The 16,987-nt window shown below is 41.9% G+C and overlaps 1 protein-coding gene across 2 annotated transcripts in view; it reads left to right on the top strand.

The window, feature by feature from the left end:
- The window catches only part of DCAF12 (DDB1 and CUL4 associated factor 12), a 40,235-nt gene that overhangs the window by 10,924 nt on the left and 12,324 nt on the right, over positions 1-16,987 (top strand). For both annotated transcript variants that reach the window (XM_024995746.1, NM_001167896.2), the window contains exons 3-4: positions 14,193-14,399; positions 15,419-15,479. In XM_024995746.1, coding sequence (XP_024851514.1) covers positions 14,193-14,399; positions 15,419-15,479 — 268 coding nt within the window. The remainder of the gene's footprint in view (positions 1-14,192; positions 14,400-15,418; positions 15,480-16,987) is intronic.

Here is a 16,987-nt window from a genome sequence, read left to right as displayed (position 1 = left end):
ATACATGTGTGTGTATTCTCAGTCACTAAGTCATGTCCAATTCTTTGAGACCTCATGAACTGTAGCCTTCCAGACTCCTCTGTCCAGGGGATTTTCCAGGCAAGAATACTGGAGTGGGTTGCCATTTCCTCCAGGGAATCTTCCCAACCCAGGGATCAAACCCATGTCTCCTGCGTCTCCTGTTTTGGCAGGGGGATTCTTTACCACTGAGCCACCTGGGAAGCCCATATACACATACATACACACATACACACAATGATGGAATACTACTCAGCCATAAAAAATGAAAACGTGCCATTTGCAACAACATGGGTGGACCTGGAGGGTATTATGCTGAGTGTAATAAGTCAGAGACAGATACACTATGTGTTATCACTTACATGTGAAGTCTAAAAAATTAAAAATTAAAGTATGTACAGAACAGAAACAGATTCTCAGATATCAAGAATAAATTAGTAGTTACCAATGGGGAGAGGGAAGAGAGGGGAAGGGCAAGATAGAAGTAGGGGATTAAAAAGTACAAACAAACAGAAGTACAAACTACTATGTGTAAAACAAACTACAACACAGGTTATTATAGCCAATATTTTATAATAACTTTAAATGGGAGTATAAGCCATAAAAATTTTGAATCACAGTGTTGTATACCTGAAACAAATATAAGTAAATTAGCTATGCTGCTGCTGCTGCTAAGTCGCTTCCGACTTAGCAGTCGTGTCCGACTCTGTGCGACCCCATAGACAGCAGCATACCAGGCTCCGCTGTCCCTGGGATTCTCCAGGAAAGAACACTGGAGGGGGTTGCCATTGCCTTCTCCATGAAATACTTAAGTAAAAATTTTTAGAAAAAAGATTAGGGCCTGAACAGCAATCCTATGGAAGGATTCAAGAATTTTAGGGCAGCTTTTCGTAACCAGAATATTGATAAGTGTTTTGGTGGTTTCTTCCTTCTCTGGGACTTTACCTCCTATTGCTGGGTGTTTCACATTCTTGGCTTCTGCTCCATAGATGACAGCAGCCCTGGACCTTGGACCCTCAGTTATTGTGACAGTCAGGCCACATGCACATGTGTACACAGGCAGACATGCATTTTTAGGCATTGTGCCCTCAGTTGACAACCACCTCAGAGCTTGAGGTATGCTCTTTATTTCATAAATAGTCTGTTGGAAGCTTGGGATGTTGGAAAATGAACATAGGGGGAACATGTTGACTCTTGCCCTCCAGGCTTTATTTTCTGATTTGATCCTTGATAGGCATTATAATCAGAGAAAACTGTCTTTACTTCTTGTCAAGCTGACATATGGGCATTTTTTTTCTGTTGGATTGTGAGTGGTGCCTGGATCTGGTTCAAGATGAGAATCAGAGGAATGAGTTTTTCCTGGTAATATCTAGGAGTGTTGGTCTCCAGCTTGACCTTAAGCAAGATTCTTCATGTGTTTCCTGGTCTAGGAGATAAATGGAAGAAACTAACCAAAAGTGGCAACTGGGTTCAACCCAGAATTATGGTTGGACTGCAGCTTCTGGTTTCTTAAACTGATTCCACTTGAATAGCCTTACAGGCCTTCAGATCCTCAGAGGCCACCAGTCCCTCTCATACGTTAAGCAGGGATGTTTTCATCAGGACAGTTTTTGAATGTGAGAATAAATAGGATAATGTTTCTCCATTTCATTGGCTAGAATGTAGTAGGACAATTTTGTGGTTTGTGTCTACTTTTACTAAATTTATAAACATTTATTGATTTTCTCCCAAAAATAGCAGAATGCTACTTTGTGTGGGATTGGAGTGTATCTATAAACAATATCTATAACAGTATCTATAAACAATATTTATAGAAACAAATCTGACAGAGCTGGAAGGGACTGTAAAGATAACAGTTCTAACCACTGACCTCCCCTTTTTCTTTTAGAGTTGGAGAAACAGACCTAAAGGGAGAAAAGTTACCTGCCTGAGATATTCCATATTGAGTTAGGTGTGGATCCCAGTTTTCCTTATTCCTTCTCAGAATTGTTTGTTATACCAGGTACTCGTCAGCCTTTCACTGCAGTACCCCCAGTGGCAGAGGACTGCCTGACCTCTGCTCAGTTTGGTTGAGATGTGATACATAGCTGTGGACAAAGGGAATGACAACATAGATGCCTCACTAGAAGTGTCAGCCAGGACTGCTCCAAGAAGGAAGTCATTCCTAGCTAGGATATTCAGAGGGGATTTCCTGGAGGGGGAAGAGGCTTCTGCAGTGGAAAGGAAGCAGGGATGTCCATTTTGTAGCAGAGTCCAGAACACACAAGGAGTGTGGAGGGACTCTGCTGCTGCTGCTGCTGCTAAATCGCTTCAGTCATGTCCGACTCTGTGCAACCCCATAGACGGCAGCCCACCAGGCTCCCCTGTCCCTGTTTAGACTCATTTGGCTGATGCTGGGCAGAAACAAGAGAAAGTAGTTCAAGTCACTGGGGGTTTGGTTGACGAGACTAACTGAATCTCCTTTGGATAACACTTTTTCCTAGACTCATGTCTAGTCTTTAATAATGAATAATCCTGTTAATCACCTTTTTTACCTGGAGAATTGAGTCACATGCTTCGCAGCATGGCCCTGGTGAATTTATGGCCTGTTCTGGCAGTCCTGGAGGCGTGGAAGACGGGAATGAAGGTTTGCTAACTTCCTGAGGAATGTTAATAAGACAGTCTGCTGCTGCTACTGCTGCTGCTGCTCGCTTCAGTCATGTCGGACCCTGTGTGACCCCATAGACAGCAAGTCTATGTTACTAAGTCTAATAAGACAGTGTAGTTACTTCATCTGGTTCCTGTTTTCCTTGGACTTGTCCTTCAGTCTTTCTTTGCAAGTCCATATTCTTCTAAATTGATGTGTATTTGATTTCTTTCTGATTTGTTTCCTAAGTATCACCCAGGAGCTATCTGTATCATAGTCACTTGAGGTATGTGTTTAAAATGCAGGTTTCCTGGTCCAGACTAATCAGGATTTTTCCTTTATTGAAACCTAGAAATTGGAATTTTAAACCAACTTATAGGCAGTTTTTATATGAATCGCTGGGTTAGACTTGATGCTATATAGCAGTAATATATATATATTGTCATCTTTGTAAATCTAGACCATTTGTTTGAATCTTCTTGTATTTTCTAAACCACACTCAGGGCACAGATGGGACATCATGTTTAATGGATCTGAAAGAATTTTCTTGTAGGCATCTTGGTTAATATCTGTTTAGTAGGACTTGCCTGGTCCAGTGTTTGAGAATCCGTCTGCCAGTGCAGAAGACATGGGTTCTATCCCTGGTCTAGAAAGATCCCACATGCCACGGGGCAACTAAGCCCATGCACCAAAACTACTGAACCTGAGAGCCACAATAAAGAGAAGCCTCAGCAATGAGAAGTCCATGCACTGCAGTGAAGAGCAGCCACCACTTGCTGCAACTAGAGAAACCCTGCTTGCAGCAACAGAGACCCAACACAGCCAAAAAAAATCTGTTCAGCAGCCAGTTAGATGTAATCACTTTGAGGAAGCCCTTGATAAATAATTATTTTCTTTATATGCCTGTTACTGGTCTCAACAGACAAAGCAAGAAATTCTTTTGTATTTTTATATTTTGACCTCACCATGAAGCTTGACCGGGGATTGAACCTGCATCCCACTGCATTGAAAGTGCAAAGTCTTAACTACTGCACCACCAAGGGAAGTCCCTACCTGTTGTTTTTTTAGGTCAAATCTTAACTTAGGTCATTAGTTTCCAATTTCTTAGTCTGTTTACTAGGAGAGTTAGAGTAAACTTTAGTCAGAAGTATGAATAAGGTTCAGTCATTCTGTATTTGGATTCAGAGATTCATGGGTTGAATCTAGGCTTCATTTCTTATTGTATTTATTTGGCTGCACCAGGTCTTAGCTGCAGCAGTCAGGATCTTTGATCTTCCTTCCGGGATTTTAGTTGCAGCATGTGGAATCTAGTTCTCTGACCAGGGATCAGACTTGGGCGCCCTGAATTGAGAGCATGGATACTTAGCCACTGGACCACCAGGGAAGTCCTGGGCTCCACTTCTTATTAGCTTTGTACCCTTGAACAAATATCTTCTCCTAAACCTTTCTTTTACCTTTAAAATAAATGGAGCAAGTAAAATGACACCCCACTCCAGTACTCTTGCTTGGAAAATCCCGTGGACGGAGGAGCCTGTTAGGCTGCAATCCATGGGGTTGCTAAGAGTCGGACACAACTGAGCGACTTCACTTTCATGCATTGGAGAAGGAAATGGCAACCCACTCCAGTGTTCTTGCCTGGAGAATCCCAGGGAGGGCGGAGCCTGGTGGGCTGCCCTCTATGGGGTCGCACAGAGTTGGACACGACTGAAGTGACTTAGCATAGCATAGCATAGTATCTGCCTACCAGAGTCATGAAGAAAATTAAATAAGAGGTTGGCTAGCAAAGTGCCTAGAATATGTGCTTAGTAAATTGTTGTGATTAATGGCGGTGGTGGAGGAGGAAGTGGTAGCAGTAGTTTGATGGTTCTAGTCTTTAGGTGTATTTCTGGCCAGATTCATGTACACCAAAGATAAGAAGTTGGTATTTTTCTACCCTGTGAATGACCTGTTTTTTGTATGTCAGTCTTATCCCAAATAGCTTAAGCATTTAAAAATTACTCATGTAGATATTATTTATATAAGATAAAATATAATTAGGAAATTATATTTAATTTCATCATGAAAAGGATTCAGATAAAAGATGTTTTCTGTATACAAATTAAAGTGTTACCTAGTTCTGATAAGAATGCAACGGAATAGATAATACATGTATAATGCCACTAAAACCCTTTTTTGAAAGTAATTTAACATTATGTTTCAAAGACGGGATATATTATTTGTTGAATGAAGAGCCTAAAATATTATGCCCTTTGACCTAATCATTTTTAACAGAATAATTATTGGAAGCTATTTTTATCAAAATGCTAATGATAGAATACTTAAGTAATTTATGGTAAATCAAATCTGTGTGATATTATGGAGACATTGACATAATTGTGAAGACTATAATAACATACAGAGCTTTTGATACGTTAAATGTAATGAGGTACAGAATTCTCTCTCTGCTGATTATAGCTATGCACCATTATACATGCATGTGGTTAAGGCCTGAATAGGCACTTGACAAATGAAAAACAAAACAGACTTGACAAGAGATATGAGTCTGAACATTTTTTAATTTTAATTTTTTAATTCTGCATTTTTTAATTTCTAGTATTGTAGGTAAAGTATTGTCAGTAAACTCTATAATTTAAAAAAAAAATTGTTACCTTCAGCTAGATGAATCTTGTATTTTCTTATCCTAAAGCAGTGGAGAAAGTGGCCTTGCCCAGTTTCATTCATTGCTTGTCTTGTTTGCTGATGAAGATGGAGCAGTTATGTAATATACCTCCTCTCTGGGAAAAGGGTGTAAAGAAGGAACTTGGAAATAAGGTGGTGTAGGATATATGGCAAAAGAGTTTCCCCTCTCAGTCACACAGGTGTTTGAGCTCCAAATAACACCTGGAGAGGGGTCTTGCCTTTCAATGGGCAGTACATAACCATAATAGGCTTCAGCAATATGTGAACCGTGAACTTCTGTATGTTCAAGTTGGTTTTAGAAAAGGCAGTAGAACCAGAGACCAAATTGCCAACATCCGCTGGATCATGGAAAAAGCAAGAGAGTTCCAGAAAAGCATCTATTTCTGCTTTATTGACTATGCCAAAGCCTTTGACTGTGTGGATCACAATAAACTGTGGAAAATTCTGAAAGACATGGGAAAACCAGACCACCTGACCTGCCTCTTGAGAAATTTGTATGCAGGTCAGGAAGCAACAGTTAGAACTGGACATGGAACAACAGACTGGTTCCAAATAGGAAAAGGAGTACGTCAAGGCTGTATATTGTCACCCTGTTTATTTAACTTCTATGCAGAGTACATCATGAGAAACGCTGGGCTGAAAGAAACACAAGCTGGAATCAAGATTGCTGGGAGAAATATCAATAACCTCAGATATGCAGATGACACCACCCTTATGGCAGAAAGTGAAGAGGAACTAAAAGCCTCTTGATGAAAGTGAAAGTGGAGAGTGAAAAAGTTGGCTTAAAGCTCAACATTCAATGGTAAAGCATCTGCCTACAAAGCTGGAGACCAGGGTTCAGTCCCTGGATTGGGAAGATCTCCTGGAGAAGGAAATGGCAACCCACTCCAGTATTCTTGCCTGGAAAATCCCATGGACAGAGGAGCCTGGGAGGCTACAGTCCATGGGGTTGCAAAGAGTTGGACATGACTGAGCGACTTCACTTCACTTCACTTAAAGCTCTGGAGCGGCTTCCCCCTGCTGTGGAGATAGAACAGGAAACCCTCGGGGGCTTCCAGGAAGTGGCTCCTGCTCCCTCTGCAGTCTTCTCTCTGTTTCTCGGTGCTGTGCTTCATCGGCCTGGCAGAACCCATCTGATCCCAGGGCTGGGCTTGTTGTCCTTTCCTGCTCTGGGAAAAATCGTAGCCTGGCCAACCTTCATTCAAGCTTTCGGTCTCAACGTAATTCCGAAGTCCTGACCCTGAATCTGACCCTGTCGTCCAGATTGAGCTTGATCCCACATGGAGCCCACACCTCCCTTTTCCTAACACTTGGTGGTGGTGATACAGACCTACCTCAAAGAAGCACTGCAAATTCAAATGGACTGTTGAGCGGGGAGCAGTCAGCAATGTCAGCCCCCCTCCTGTTGCTGCTGTCCTGCTAGTCTCCTTCCCTAGACTGTATTTGTGAGATGGCAGAGCACATCTGTTCTATTCGTTCTGTTACCCAGACCTTCTGCAATGAGAATTGGGCTAAATTACAGATGCTCAGTAAATACTTTTTGAATGAAGGAATGCCAAAATTTGTTGAATGAGGGGATGGGGAGTTTTTGTTTAATGGGTACAGGGTTTATGTTTGAGATGATGAGAAACTTCTGGAGATATGGATGTGAGTGATGGTTGTGATGAGAATTGTTTTCAGTGCCACCAAACACTCAAAAATGGTCAACTGGTAAATTTTATGCTATCGTATTTTACCACAGTAAAAATTTTTGTTGAATGAATGCATAGATAGTTAAGTCTTTCGAACCAGGTCCTATCTCTATCTAATACTTCAATTCATTAAATATTCTTAGAGTGCCTACTACGGGTAACATAAAGATGCAGTCTGGGACGTATTTAATAGTCTGAAATATACTAAAAATTCAAACCAAGTCACCCTTTGTATGCAAAACACATTTTAACTAGATAGACTGGTCGTATTTATCTTTGCATTCCAAGCATCTAGCAGCACTTAACTCATACTCCATAAATGTTTCCTTTTGGGCTTCCCTCGTGGCTCCCTGGTAAAGAATCTGCCTGCAGGTACAGGGGATGCGGGTTCAATTCCTGGGTCAGGAAGAGTCCCTGGATGAGGAAATGGCAACCCCCTCCAGTAATCTTGCCCAGAAAATCCCATGGACAAAACAGCTTGGTGAGCTACTGTCCAGGGGGTTGCAAAAGAGTCAGACACAACTGAGCAACTAAACAAATTAAAAAATAGGATGTGACAGTAACATGGTATTTGCTTAGGGCTTTCCTCATGACAAAATGCTTCCACAACCAGAAGTTCAGATTAGCATGGAGGTTACTTCACTCTATCCTTTTTACTCTTTTCCCATTCCTTCACATACTTCTGTTAACAGCAATCCCTTTCTGGCTTTCTCTTGTCAGAATCAACACAACTTTCTCAGTTTCTTTATCAACTATTCTCAATTGTTCATTTCTAGTTCTCACTCCATCATTTCTAAGCAAATCTTGCAATTGTTTACTTTCAACAAAGTCCAAGTCCCAGGAAAGAATCACACTTGGCACTGGGGCAGAAGACACATTACCAGGTTAAGGCCTGCTTAGAAGAAGGCGGATTGGGCTCCACACACTAGAATCCTGAGAACGCCCCACCTGTTAAAAAATATTCTGAGCTTCTTTGAGAGTAACTATTACATGCGTGCATGCTCAGTCTCTTCAGTCATGTCTGACTCTTTGTGACGCTATGGACTGTAGCCCACCAGGCTCCTCCGTAAAAAAAAAAAAAAAAAAAAAAAAAAAAAAAAAAAAAGCTCAACATTCAGAAAATGAAGATCATGGCATCCAGTCCCATCACTTCATGGGAAATAGATGGGGAAACAGTGGAAACAGTGTCAGACTTTTATTTTTCTGGGCTCCAAAATCACTACAGATGGTGACTGCAGCCATGAAATTAAAAGATGCTTACTCCTTGGAAGGAAAGTCATGACCAACCTAGATAGCATATTAAAAAGCAGAGACATTACTTTGCCAACAAAGGTCCGTCTAGTCAAGGCTATGGTTTTTCCTGTGGTCATATGTGGATGTGAGAGTTGGACTGTGATGAAGGCTGAGCACCAAAGAATTGATGCTTTTGAACTGTAGTGTTGGAGAAGACTCTTGAGAGTCCCTTGGACTGCAAGGAGATCCAACCAGTCCATTCTGAAGGAGATCAGCCCTGGGATTTCTTTGGAAGGAATGATGCTAAAGCTGAAACTCCAGTACTTTGGCCACCTCATGCAAAGAGTTGACTCATTGGAAAAGACTCTGATGCTGGGAGGGATTGGGGGCAGGAGGAGAAGGGGACGACAGAGGATGAGATGGCTGGATGGCATCACTGACTTGATGGACGTGAGTCTGAGTGAACTCCGGGAGTTGGTGATGGAGAGGGAGGCCTGGCGTGCTGTGATTCATGGGGTCACAAAGAGTTGGACACAACTGAGCGACTGATCTGATCTGATCTGTGCTATAATGCTCAGTAAATAAGAATGAGGGAAAAGGATTATATTATTGTTTTAATACTGTTATTATCAAAAGCTTATGATCTCTCAATATACCAGATAATTAGTGTATAATGACAATCTGCTCTTTAGTAGTTTGCAGTTTAGAGATAAGGCTTCCTGTTAATTCTGAGTAAAATAGCTTATGCCTTAAGATGCTCTAGGGAACAAAAAGCTGAGAGTATCTTGTTTCCCTCTGAATAATCTATACACTAAGTATTAGTATCCTTTAATACTATGGAATTTATTTTTCATTATTCATGGCAAGAAATGAAGATTTGTGTAAAATGAGGCTAGTTGGTCAGTTCTTTGCTTATCCTATCTTCTTTTTAAAGTTTTTTTTTTTTTTTCCAAAAATTAATTAAAATTATTTATGTATTTTTCAGCTATGCTGGATCTTCCTTGCTGCCTGCAGGCCCTCTCTAGTTGTGGAGAGGCGGGGCTGCTCTTTGTTGTGGTGCAGTCGCTTCAGTAGTTGCAGCACGTGGGCTGGCTCCCAGGGTCTAGAGCATAGGCTTTACCTTTGTGGTGCCCGGGCTTAACTGCTCCGGGGCCTCTGGGATCTTCCTGGACCCAGGGATCAGACCCGTGTCCCTTGTATTGGCTGGTGGATTGTTAACCACCAGAAAAGAAGTCCTCCTTTTCTTTTAAAATAATGCGTATCATATGTGTTTATTAAGGGAAAAAATTAACATTCTAGGACTTAGGTCTTTAAAAGGGTATTCATTTAATAACAGCATGAGAAATTTTCCATGTTAGTAAGTGTCCTCTACTCCATCATTCTTAAAGGCTGTATCATAATCCACTGAGTGGTTGTTCCTGATCGCCTGTGGTGTTTCACTAGTTTAAAAGTCACTGTAACTTGGGACTTCCTTGATGGTCCAGTGGTTAAGACGCCATGCTTCCATTGTAGGAGGCATGAGTTTGAGCCCTGATTGGTGAATTAAGATCCTGCATGCCACAGTGCAGTAAAAAAAAAAAAAAATTTTTTTTAATAAATAAGTAAATAGAATTCTTTGTAATTAAAGCTATTGTCATTATTTCCTTAGTGTAATTTCAGGATTTACACATTTTTCATCTTTGATGCGTATTGGCTAACCATTTTTTGCAGTGTTTCTTGGTCTTGGCTCTCTCCTGTGCCCCTCCACGTCTCTGTTGGGGATAGAGAATGTATTCCTCTGCTAAGTTTCAGTCCTCTTGCCTTTCCCAGACTTAAGCTGCCCTCTGGCCTTTAATTATCTGACTCTGTATAGTTCATCCTGGTATCTGTGCCTCCTGTTGGATTTACTTTCCTTTCTCCACTAGCTTCTGCCTAACACAGTCTTAACACACTCTTGAGTTTTAGAGACTTTGTGAATCTCCCCTCCCCCCATTTTATTAAGCCATCCTGGCTTTCTGTATAGGCACAGTTACACATGTCTATTTGCAGATACATGCAGGCAGAAGTGTCCTCGCTAGTCTTAGAATCTTCCTGATTGTAAGGCCTTTGCTTTCTTTTTTTCCCTCTGCCCTGACTTATAAGCTGCAGGGAGCCATTAAGCCTCAAGCTTACCCTGCCATGCTGCTGGTTGCTGGCAGGTATCCCAGTTGGTGAGTGGGGAGCAGTCCCATTCTGGGAAGTGTTACAGGAGCTGTATGAAGCCTTGGCCCCTTGTCACACAGCTTGGGGAGACAGTATGTGGCACCCCATCCACATCTCTTAAACTTCCTTTGAAAAAGCAAGGGGGCTCCCTCCTTCACATGCTGCTTTGTCATTCCTTGGTGAGGGTGAGGTTGTGGGTCAACTCTTGGTTTCCTCTACAGAGCCAGCCGTTTGCATCTCCCTTGTATGAAATTTTGTTCATCTATTCTGTCTTATAACCTGTGAAATCAAACAGAACATTAGAATAGACTATCTCTGAACTAGTACTTGTAAGGCACCTGTTCTGTCCTGAGCCCTGTACTAGAAACTTCACATTTTATTAAATCTCTTAGCAGCCCTATTAGATAAATAATATTATTTAAGTTTTCTAGATAAGCAAGATTCAGAAAGGTTAAATGACTGATGAAGTTCACAAAGCTGCTAAGTCAACATTCTTAAACCTAGACCTCTCCCAAGTCCAAAACTGGAGAGGTTGGACTTAAGACTTTCTTGGACGCAAATAAATAAAGCCTTTTCTCTTTTCCTTTTCTGGGAGGCAGAAATGGAGACTTGTTTAAGGCATAGGGTTGTTTCTTATCAAATACATTGTCCTTAGTGTACAGAGCAGATTGTCTCAGATACTTCCGTGTGCTTGGAGATGTTGAGAAACTCCAGATTCTGGTTTAGTAGGTCTAGGGTGAGGCCTGAGATTCTTGGTTTCCAGCAAGCTTCCAGATGTTCCTTTGACTAGCACGGCTCTAGATCAGTGGTTTTTAAACCTGAGCAGTCAGAAGATTCACCTGGAGATTCTTGACAAAAATTCAGGTTTACTGGCCCAAAACTCAGAACTTTTTAGTTTGAAGGAGTTTTATGGTAGGCTATGGGAATTGTTTTTGTTTTGTAGTTTTTTTAAAAAAGAAACTTCCCTAGGTTATTGTGATAAACAGTTTAAGAATCACTGGTCTAGAAGCTGACATATTACTGGTACGTTGTCCCATACAACACAAAGGTGTGAGTGGCAATAAATTTTGCTGTATTAAACATTTGCGAGGCTGTGTTGGTTAGGTTAGGGCTTCCCTGATGGCTCAGATGGTAAAGAATCTGCCTGCAACACAGGAGACCCAGATTCAACCACTGGGTCAGGAAGATCCCCTGGAGAAGGGAATAGCTACCCACTCGAGTATCCTTGCTTGGAGAATTCATGGACAGAGAAATCTGGCATGCTATAAAAGAGTAAGAAACCCAGTCATATTTCTTGGAAGGGCTAGCTCACAAACCCCAAGAGCAGAAAGTATTCTTGGATCTCAGAAGGAAACAGCTAGGAATTGGAAAGCCACTAGGAACCGGGGGTGTCCATGCTTCCTAAATTTACTGTTTCCTTTTCTCTGGGAATGGCTTTGGTAGAAAATGGCCACCCAGTTTGGTTTAGCGCCACCAGCCAGTTCCATACTGCTGAGAGAATTTGAATGACCTAGTCTAACTAGCCTCTGGACTGGTTCTCCCTGAGCCAGGAGGCCACCCCAGGACAGTGCTGTGATCTGGACATCTGGGCTTATATCAGATGAACTCAGCTCCAGGGCCCCACTCTGAGTGCAGGGACATAGGGGTCCCCCTAACATCTTTGGGCAGGCCTCAGTAAGGTGGTTACTCTTAAGTGCTTACTGTGTAGCTCTGTGTTGTTGGGGCAGGAGAACAGAACCAGATAAGATAAAGCCCCTGCTCTTGGAATTGAGAGGGCATTATTAGCTTAATGGAGAAGAGAGACAAGTGAATATTTTAAAACTGTGATAAGATCTAAGTATTGTGAGTAGAGGGCTATCTTGGAAGCCTACAAGAGAGGAACTTAATCAGCCTGGACATTAAGAAATATTAGGAGAGGACATGTCTGAACTGAATCATGAAACGTAAGGACATAATAGCCAGGTAAAGAGAAGAGTAGGCGAAAGCATTTCTGGCATTGGAACAGCCTAACCATGAGATAAAATCATTATGTATCATTGAAGATTTTGTGTGAGTAATAATTTATAAGCAGCTCTTTCTATAGTATAATGTCCATGGAAGGATGTGAAGCTGGAGAGATAGATAGGGGCCACGTTGAGGAGAATCTTGATGCCATGCTGAAGGGCTTGAATTTAGGGGAAAGTGAAAGTGAAGTCACTCAGTTGTCTCCAACTCTTTGCAACCCCATGGACTGAAGCCTACCAGGCTCTTCCATCCATGGGATTTTCCAAGCAAGAGTGGGTTACCATTTCCTTCTCCAGGGGATCTTCCCGACCCAGGGATCGAACCCAGGTCTCCCACATTGTAGGCAGATGCTTTACCATCTAAGCCACCAGGGAAGTCGAATTTAGGGGTAGGGGAACTATTAGATATTTTTTAATGGACATGGGAGGATTTCCATTCTTTAAGAAGATGAATGATTATAGTGTGGAGTTTAGTTTTGTTGATGGCCTTGCCTGAAGGCAAGTCGTGTAGAGGAGAGAGGATGAAGAAGAAGGAGCCAACTGTAGGAATATTTAGGAGGAAGTTAGGAGTATAGGGTGAATCCCAGGCTTGAGTGAGCAGGGAGATTTTGGTGGCATCAGATGAAATGAACAATTTGGGGAAGAAGATAATTTGTTTTAGATACATTGAGTTTGAAAATTTGAAAATGCCTGTCAAGACACATCGGTGATGGTGCCAGTTAGGTGGGGTCTCGGCCTTAAATAGTTATCAGGGTTTACAGGTTTGGGAGTGGTTCCCCTCACTCTTCCTTTCTTTTTAAAACCCACACCCTCCCCCCACCAGTCTCTGCTTGACACTCTTATTCCAGCTACTCTTCCTTTTCTTTTTCTATTTTAAATTTAAGACTTACCTACTTCCTCCTTTCATCTTTCTATGCAAGCAGTAGATTGTTTAAAGATTTGACATGTTTTGGCTTCACTCTGAGATTTGCTGGTAGAATTTTAAATGAACTTCCTAGACTATAAGGTATATGAGGACAGAGATCATTCCTAGTAGTTAGGTTTCTCACACCTAGAACAGTTCTTGGCATTGAATTGGTGCTGACTCAGTGAGCAAATAAAGGAATGAATCATTGAATCACATAAAGAGTTTAATAGACTCGATTGGGAATGCCCTTTCTCTAAGACTGATCTTTTCTATCAAGCATTTCTCTGAGTTGAATTTTGGAGAACGAAAGAGGGTTGGTTTGTTACAGAAGTGGATAAGGGCATTTCAGGCAGGAGGAGTAGCATAAGCAGAGACATGGAGGCACAGGACAGATAAGTAATTGAGATGTGAATATCTCTTTCTCTCCTATCTCAGGTCACTCTAGCAAACCTGGTATGGTTTATACTTATGTCTAATAGTGGTTGTGATGTGTTTTGTTTATAATTTTCTACACATGTGTTGGTAAGAATTAGTGATACATAATACGGTTGCACTGGTAGAAAACCTTTCATCAGGTTCATTAGGTCCAAAGTCTAATACAAGTCTTTGAAGCCATCTTTGACTATCAGACAGAATTTACTTCTTCCTCTTCTGTGTTTATATAACATATTATACCTATCTCTGTTATGTTTTCTTATTTACATGTTTCATTTGACTAGTATAGCCCTGACTTTGTAGTTAGTAGACATTAATTAAATGTTTGAAGGATAACTGAGTGAATGAATGGATATTTATACCCAAGGTCAGCCACACTGAAGAGAAACTTCACCTTCTTTCTCTCTTTTCTCTTGTAGCTATTTGTAGTGGATGTCCAGACAAGCCAGATCACCAAGATTCCCATTCTGAAGGACCGGGAGCCTGGATGTGTGACTCAGCAGGGCTGCGGTATCCATGCTATCGAGCTGAATCCCTCTAGAACACTGTTAGCCACTGGAGGAGACAACCCTAATAGTCTTGCCATCTATAGGCTGCCTACACTAGATCCTGTGTGTGTGGGAGATGTAAGTTTTTAAACAGAGTCCAGCAGGTAACATGGACCTTCCTCCCTTAAGCCCTTCAGGAAGGAATGGTTTGCTTACTGCTGACTCGGGGGCTGGGTTGGGGTGAGGAGTTGTAACGGTGAGATGTGGGTGTAGAGATTTCAGAGTGGGTACTGCGCTCCCCACAGAGAGCTTCAGATGTTGACAGAAGGTATGTTTGATAGAGGTGCGTGCAGCACACCTTAGATGCCAGCAGCAGTGGGTTGGTGTTTACACATCTCCTACTGCCCATGGTCAGAAAAGTTTGTTAAATTATTCACTCAGCAACTATTTTTTGACCCTTCTGTGGCCAGCCATTGTCTTAGACTCTGGGGATGTAGCAGTGAATAAAAGAGACAAAGGCCGCATATCCTCTTGAAGCCTGTGCTCAAGTCAAGGGAGGCATATAAACCAACAAAAATGTACCAGCAGTAAGTCAGAGCGGTGAGTGCCATGGAGAAGAGTAAAGGCAGGCTAAAGAGAGAGAGTGTGGTGGAGGATGCTGTCGTCAGGGAAGGCCTCTTTGATAAGAATAACACTTGAACAGGGAGGCTTAAAGGAAATGTGGGTACACGCCATCCTGATGTCTGAGGAAGAGAGTTCAAAAGATGGAAGAACATAGAGGTCGGTTCTAGCTGTTGTCCCAGAAAGCAAAGGGGAGGGTGCCAGGATGAAGTTGGAGGGATGAGAGGTGGGTAATAGTGTGGAAGGAGCCACAAGTAAGACATCAAGAGATAAAGTGCTGGAGCAGTGTGTCCACTGGCCGTGTTTATAGCCCGTAGGCAAGCCAATTTCATTCCAGCTTTGAGCTTCTCAAGACAGAAAGTTAAAGATTGTAGGCTCATGCCAATTGGGTTGCCATCACCAGAGATCAGAATTGTAATTTTTACAAAGATACTTTCATCCAGCCTTTTAAGCTTTTCAGGGGCGTGCGTTGCGATCCTCATTTCACTCGTTTCTTTCCCCCCTCCTCCCGCACCCATCTCGCCCTCCTCTTGAAGGATGGACACAAGGACTGGATCTTTTCCATCGCGTGGATCAGTGACACTATGGCCGTGTCTGGTAAAGTGCCCTTTTGCAAGGAATTCTGGTGTGGCAGGGAGGGAGGGAGGCTCAAAGTTACAAATGGGATAGTATCGGGACTAGAAATAGCCCAATAACCGACCATCAGCCAGGGGCCAGAAAACCTTGTATCGTCTCTTTATCTGACTTAGCATGTGACCTTGGATAAGTCATGTCCCTTGTATATTCCTAGTCTGGAAAGTACTGGAAAGACTGATACACTTATTACTCATACTCTGCCTTTTTTAATAGATCCTGTGTGATGGCCCCTTAGCTTCAACATTTTGTTGGGATTCACTGAGACAATAGTTGGGAAAGTGCTTTTGGAAAAGTTGTACTCTGGAAAATATTAGGAGCAATGATCATTTTCTGTACAACTTTATAGTGTTAATAAAGCTGTACAGGATTGGGGGAATTCCCCTCCCAATGGTAGAACAGTCAGGAAAAATACATGGAAATGAGTGAAGAGATACTCAAAATGCTTTCTGAATACCCACAGCAGCCTAGAACACAGGCTCAGAGTGCCAGCCAGCTTTTCTGGGTACCTGGCTTCCCAGGTGGCACAGCAATAAAGAAGCCACCTACCAATGCAGGAGACACAGGAGATGAGGGTCAGGAAGATCCCCTTGAGGAGGAAATTGCAACCACTCCAGTATCCTTGCCTGGATAATTCCATAGACAGAGGAGTCTCAGGAGCTACGGTCCACGGGGTTGCAGAGAGTCAGACATGACTGAGCGATGGAGCATGCCTGCATATATATGTAAAAATATAATTGCCCATTCCAAATTCCCAAATTTCTAAAAATCATAAGAGTTGCTAAATTAAGTACTTCATATGTTATTTCATAGAATTATCATAACAATCCTAGAAGGTTTGCATTGTTAGCCTCATTTCACAATTGAGAAGATTTAGATTCTGAGAAGTTATAATTTGCCAGAGGCTACAGAGACAGTGAGAGATGGAGTCAGGATCTGAAGCCAGCTCTCAGTTCAAAGCCCATGTTTAGAACTGCTACAAACAAAGCTAAGGGAACATAAATGTTTCTTTCTTTTTATTTTTTGCAAGGCAATAGAAAACAGCAAGGAAGGAAGAGAAGTCTAATGGACAAGCATAGTCACAGTTCACAATTTTTCACTAGTGGTTCAGAAGCTTTTGGATTCCCTGTCATTTGTCTTCCCAAGAAATGAGAGCTTCTGGAGGGCAAAGACTGAATCCTGTCCCCTCTATAGGGACTATATGTATGACAGTAACCTGAATTAAATGGGGTTGTTGGGAGCCAGGACATGGCTTTTTTGGAGAGCTTTCCTTCTCTTTTTAATATATCCTGGGAGCATTCTATGTTTTCAGGCTGATAGCTTCCAAGGCTACATTTTGTGAACAGTAAGCAAGTTTTAGGAATATTGGCTCTGAAACAGGAACAAACTCACAAATGTAGAATACAAACTTATGGTTACCAAAACAGAGAGGGAGGGAGTTGGGACAGATTAAGGGTATGAGATTAACTGAT

Source organism: Bos taurus, chromosome 8 (assembly GCF_002263795.3).
Source record: "Bos taurus isolate L1 Dominette 01449 registration number 42190680 breed Hereford chromosome 8, ARS-UCD2.0, whole genome shotgun sequence".
NCBI classification, from domain to species: domain Eukaryota; kingdom Metazoa; phylum Chordata; class Mammalia; order Artiodactyla; family Bovidae; genus Bos; species Bos taurus.
The sequence above is the reverse complement of the archived record's forward strand: the minus strand, read 5'-3'. Positions and strand labels throughout refer to the sequence as shown.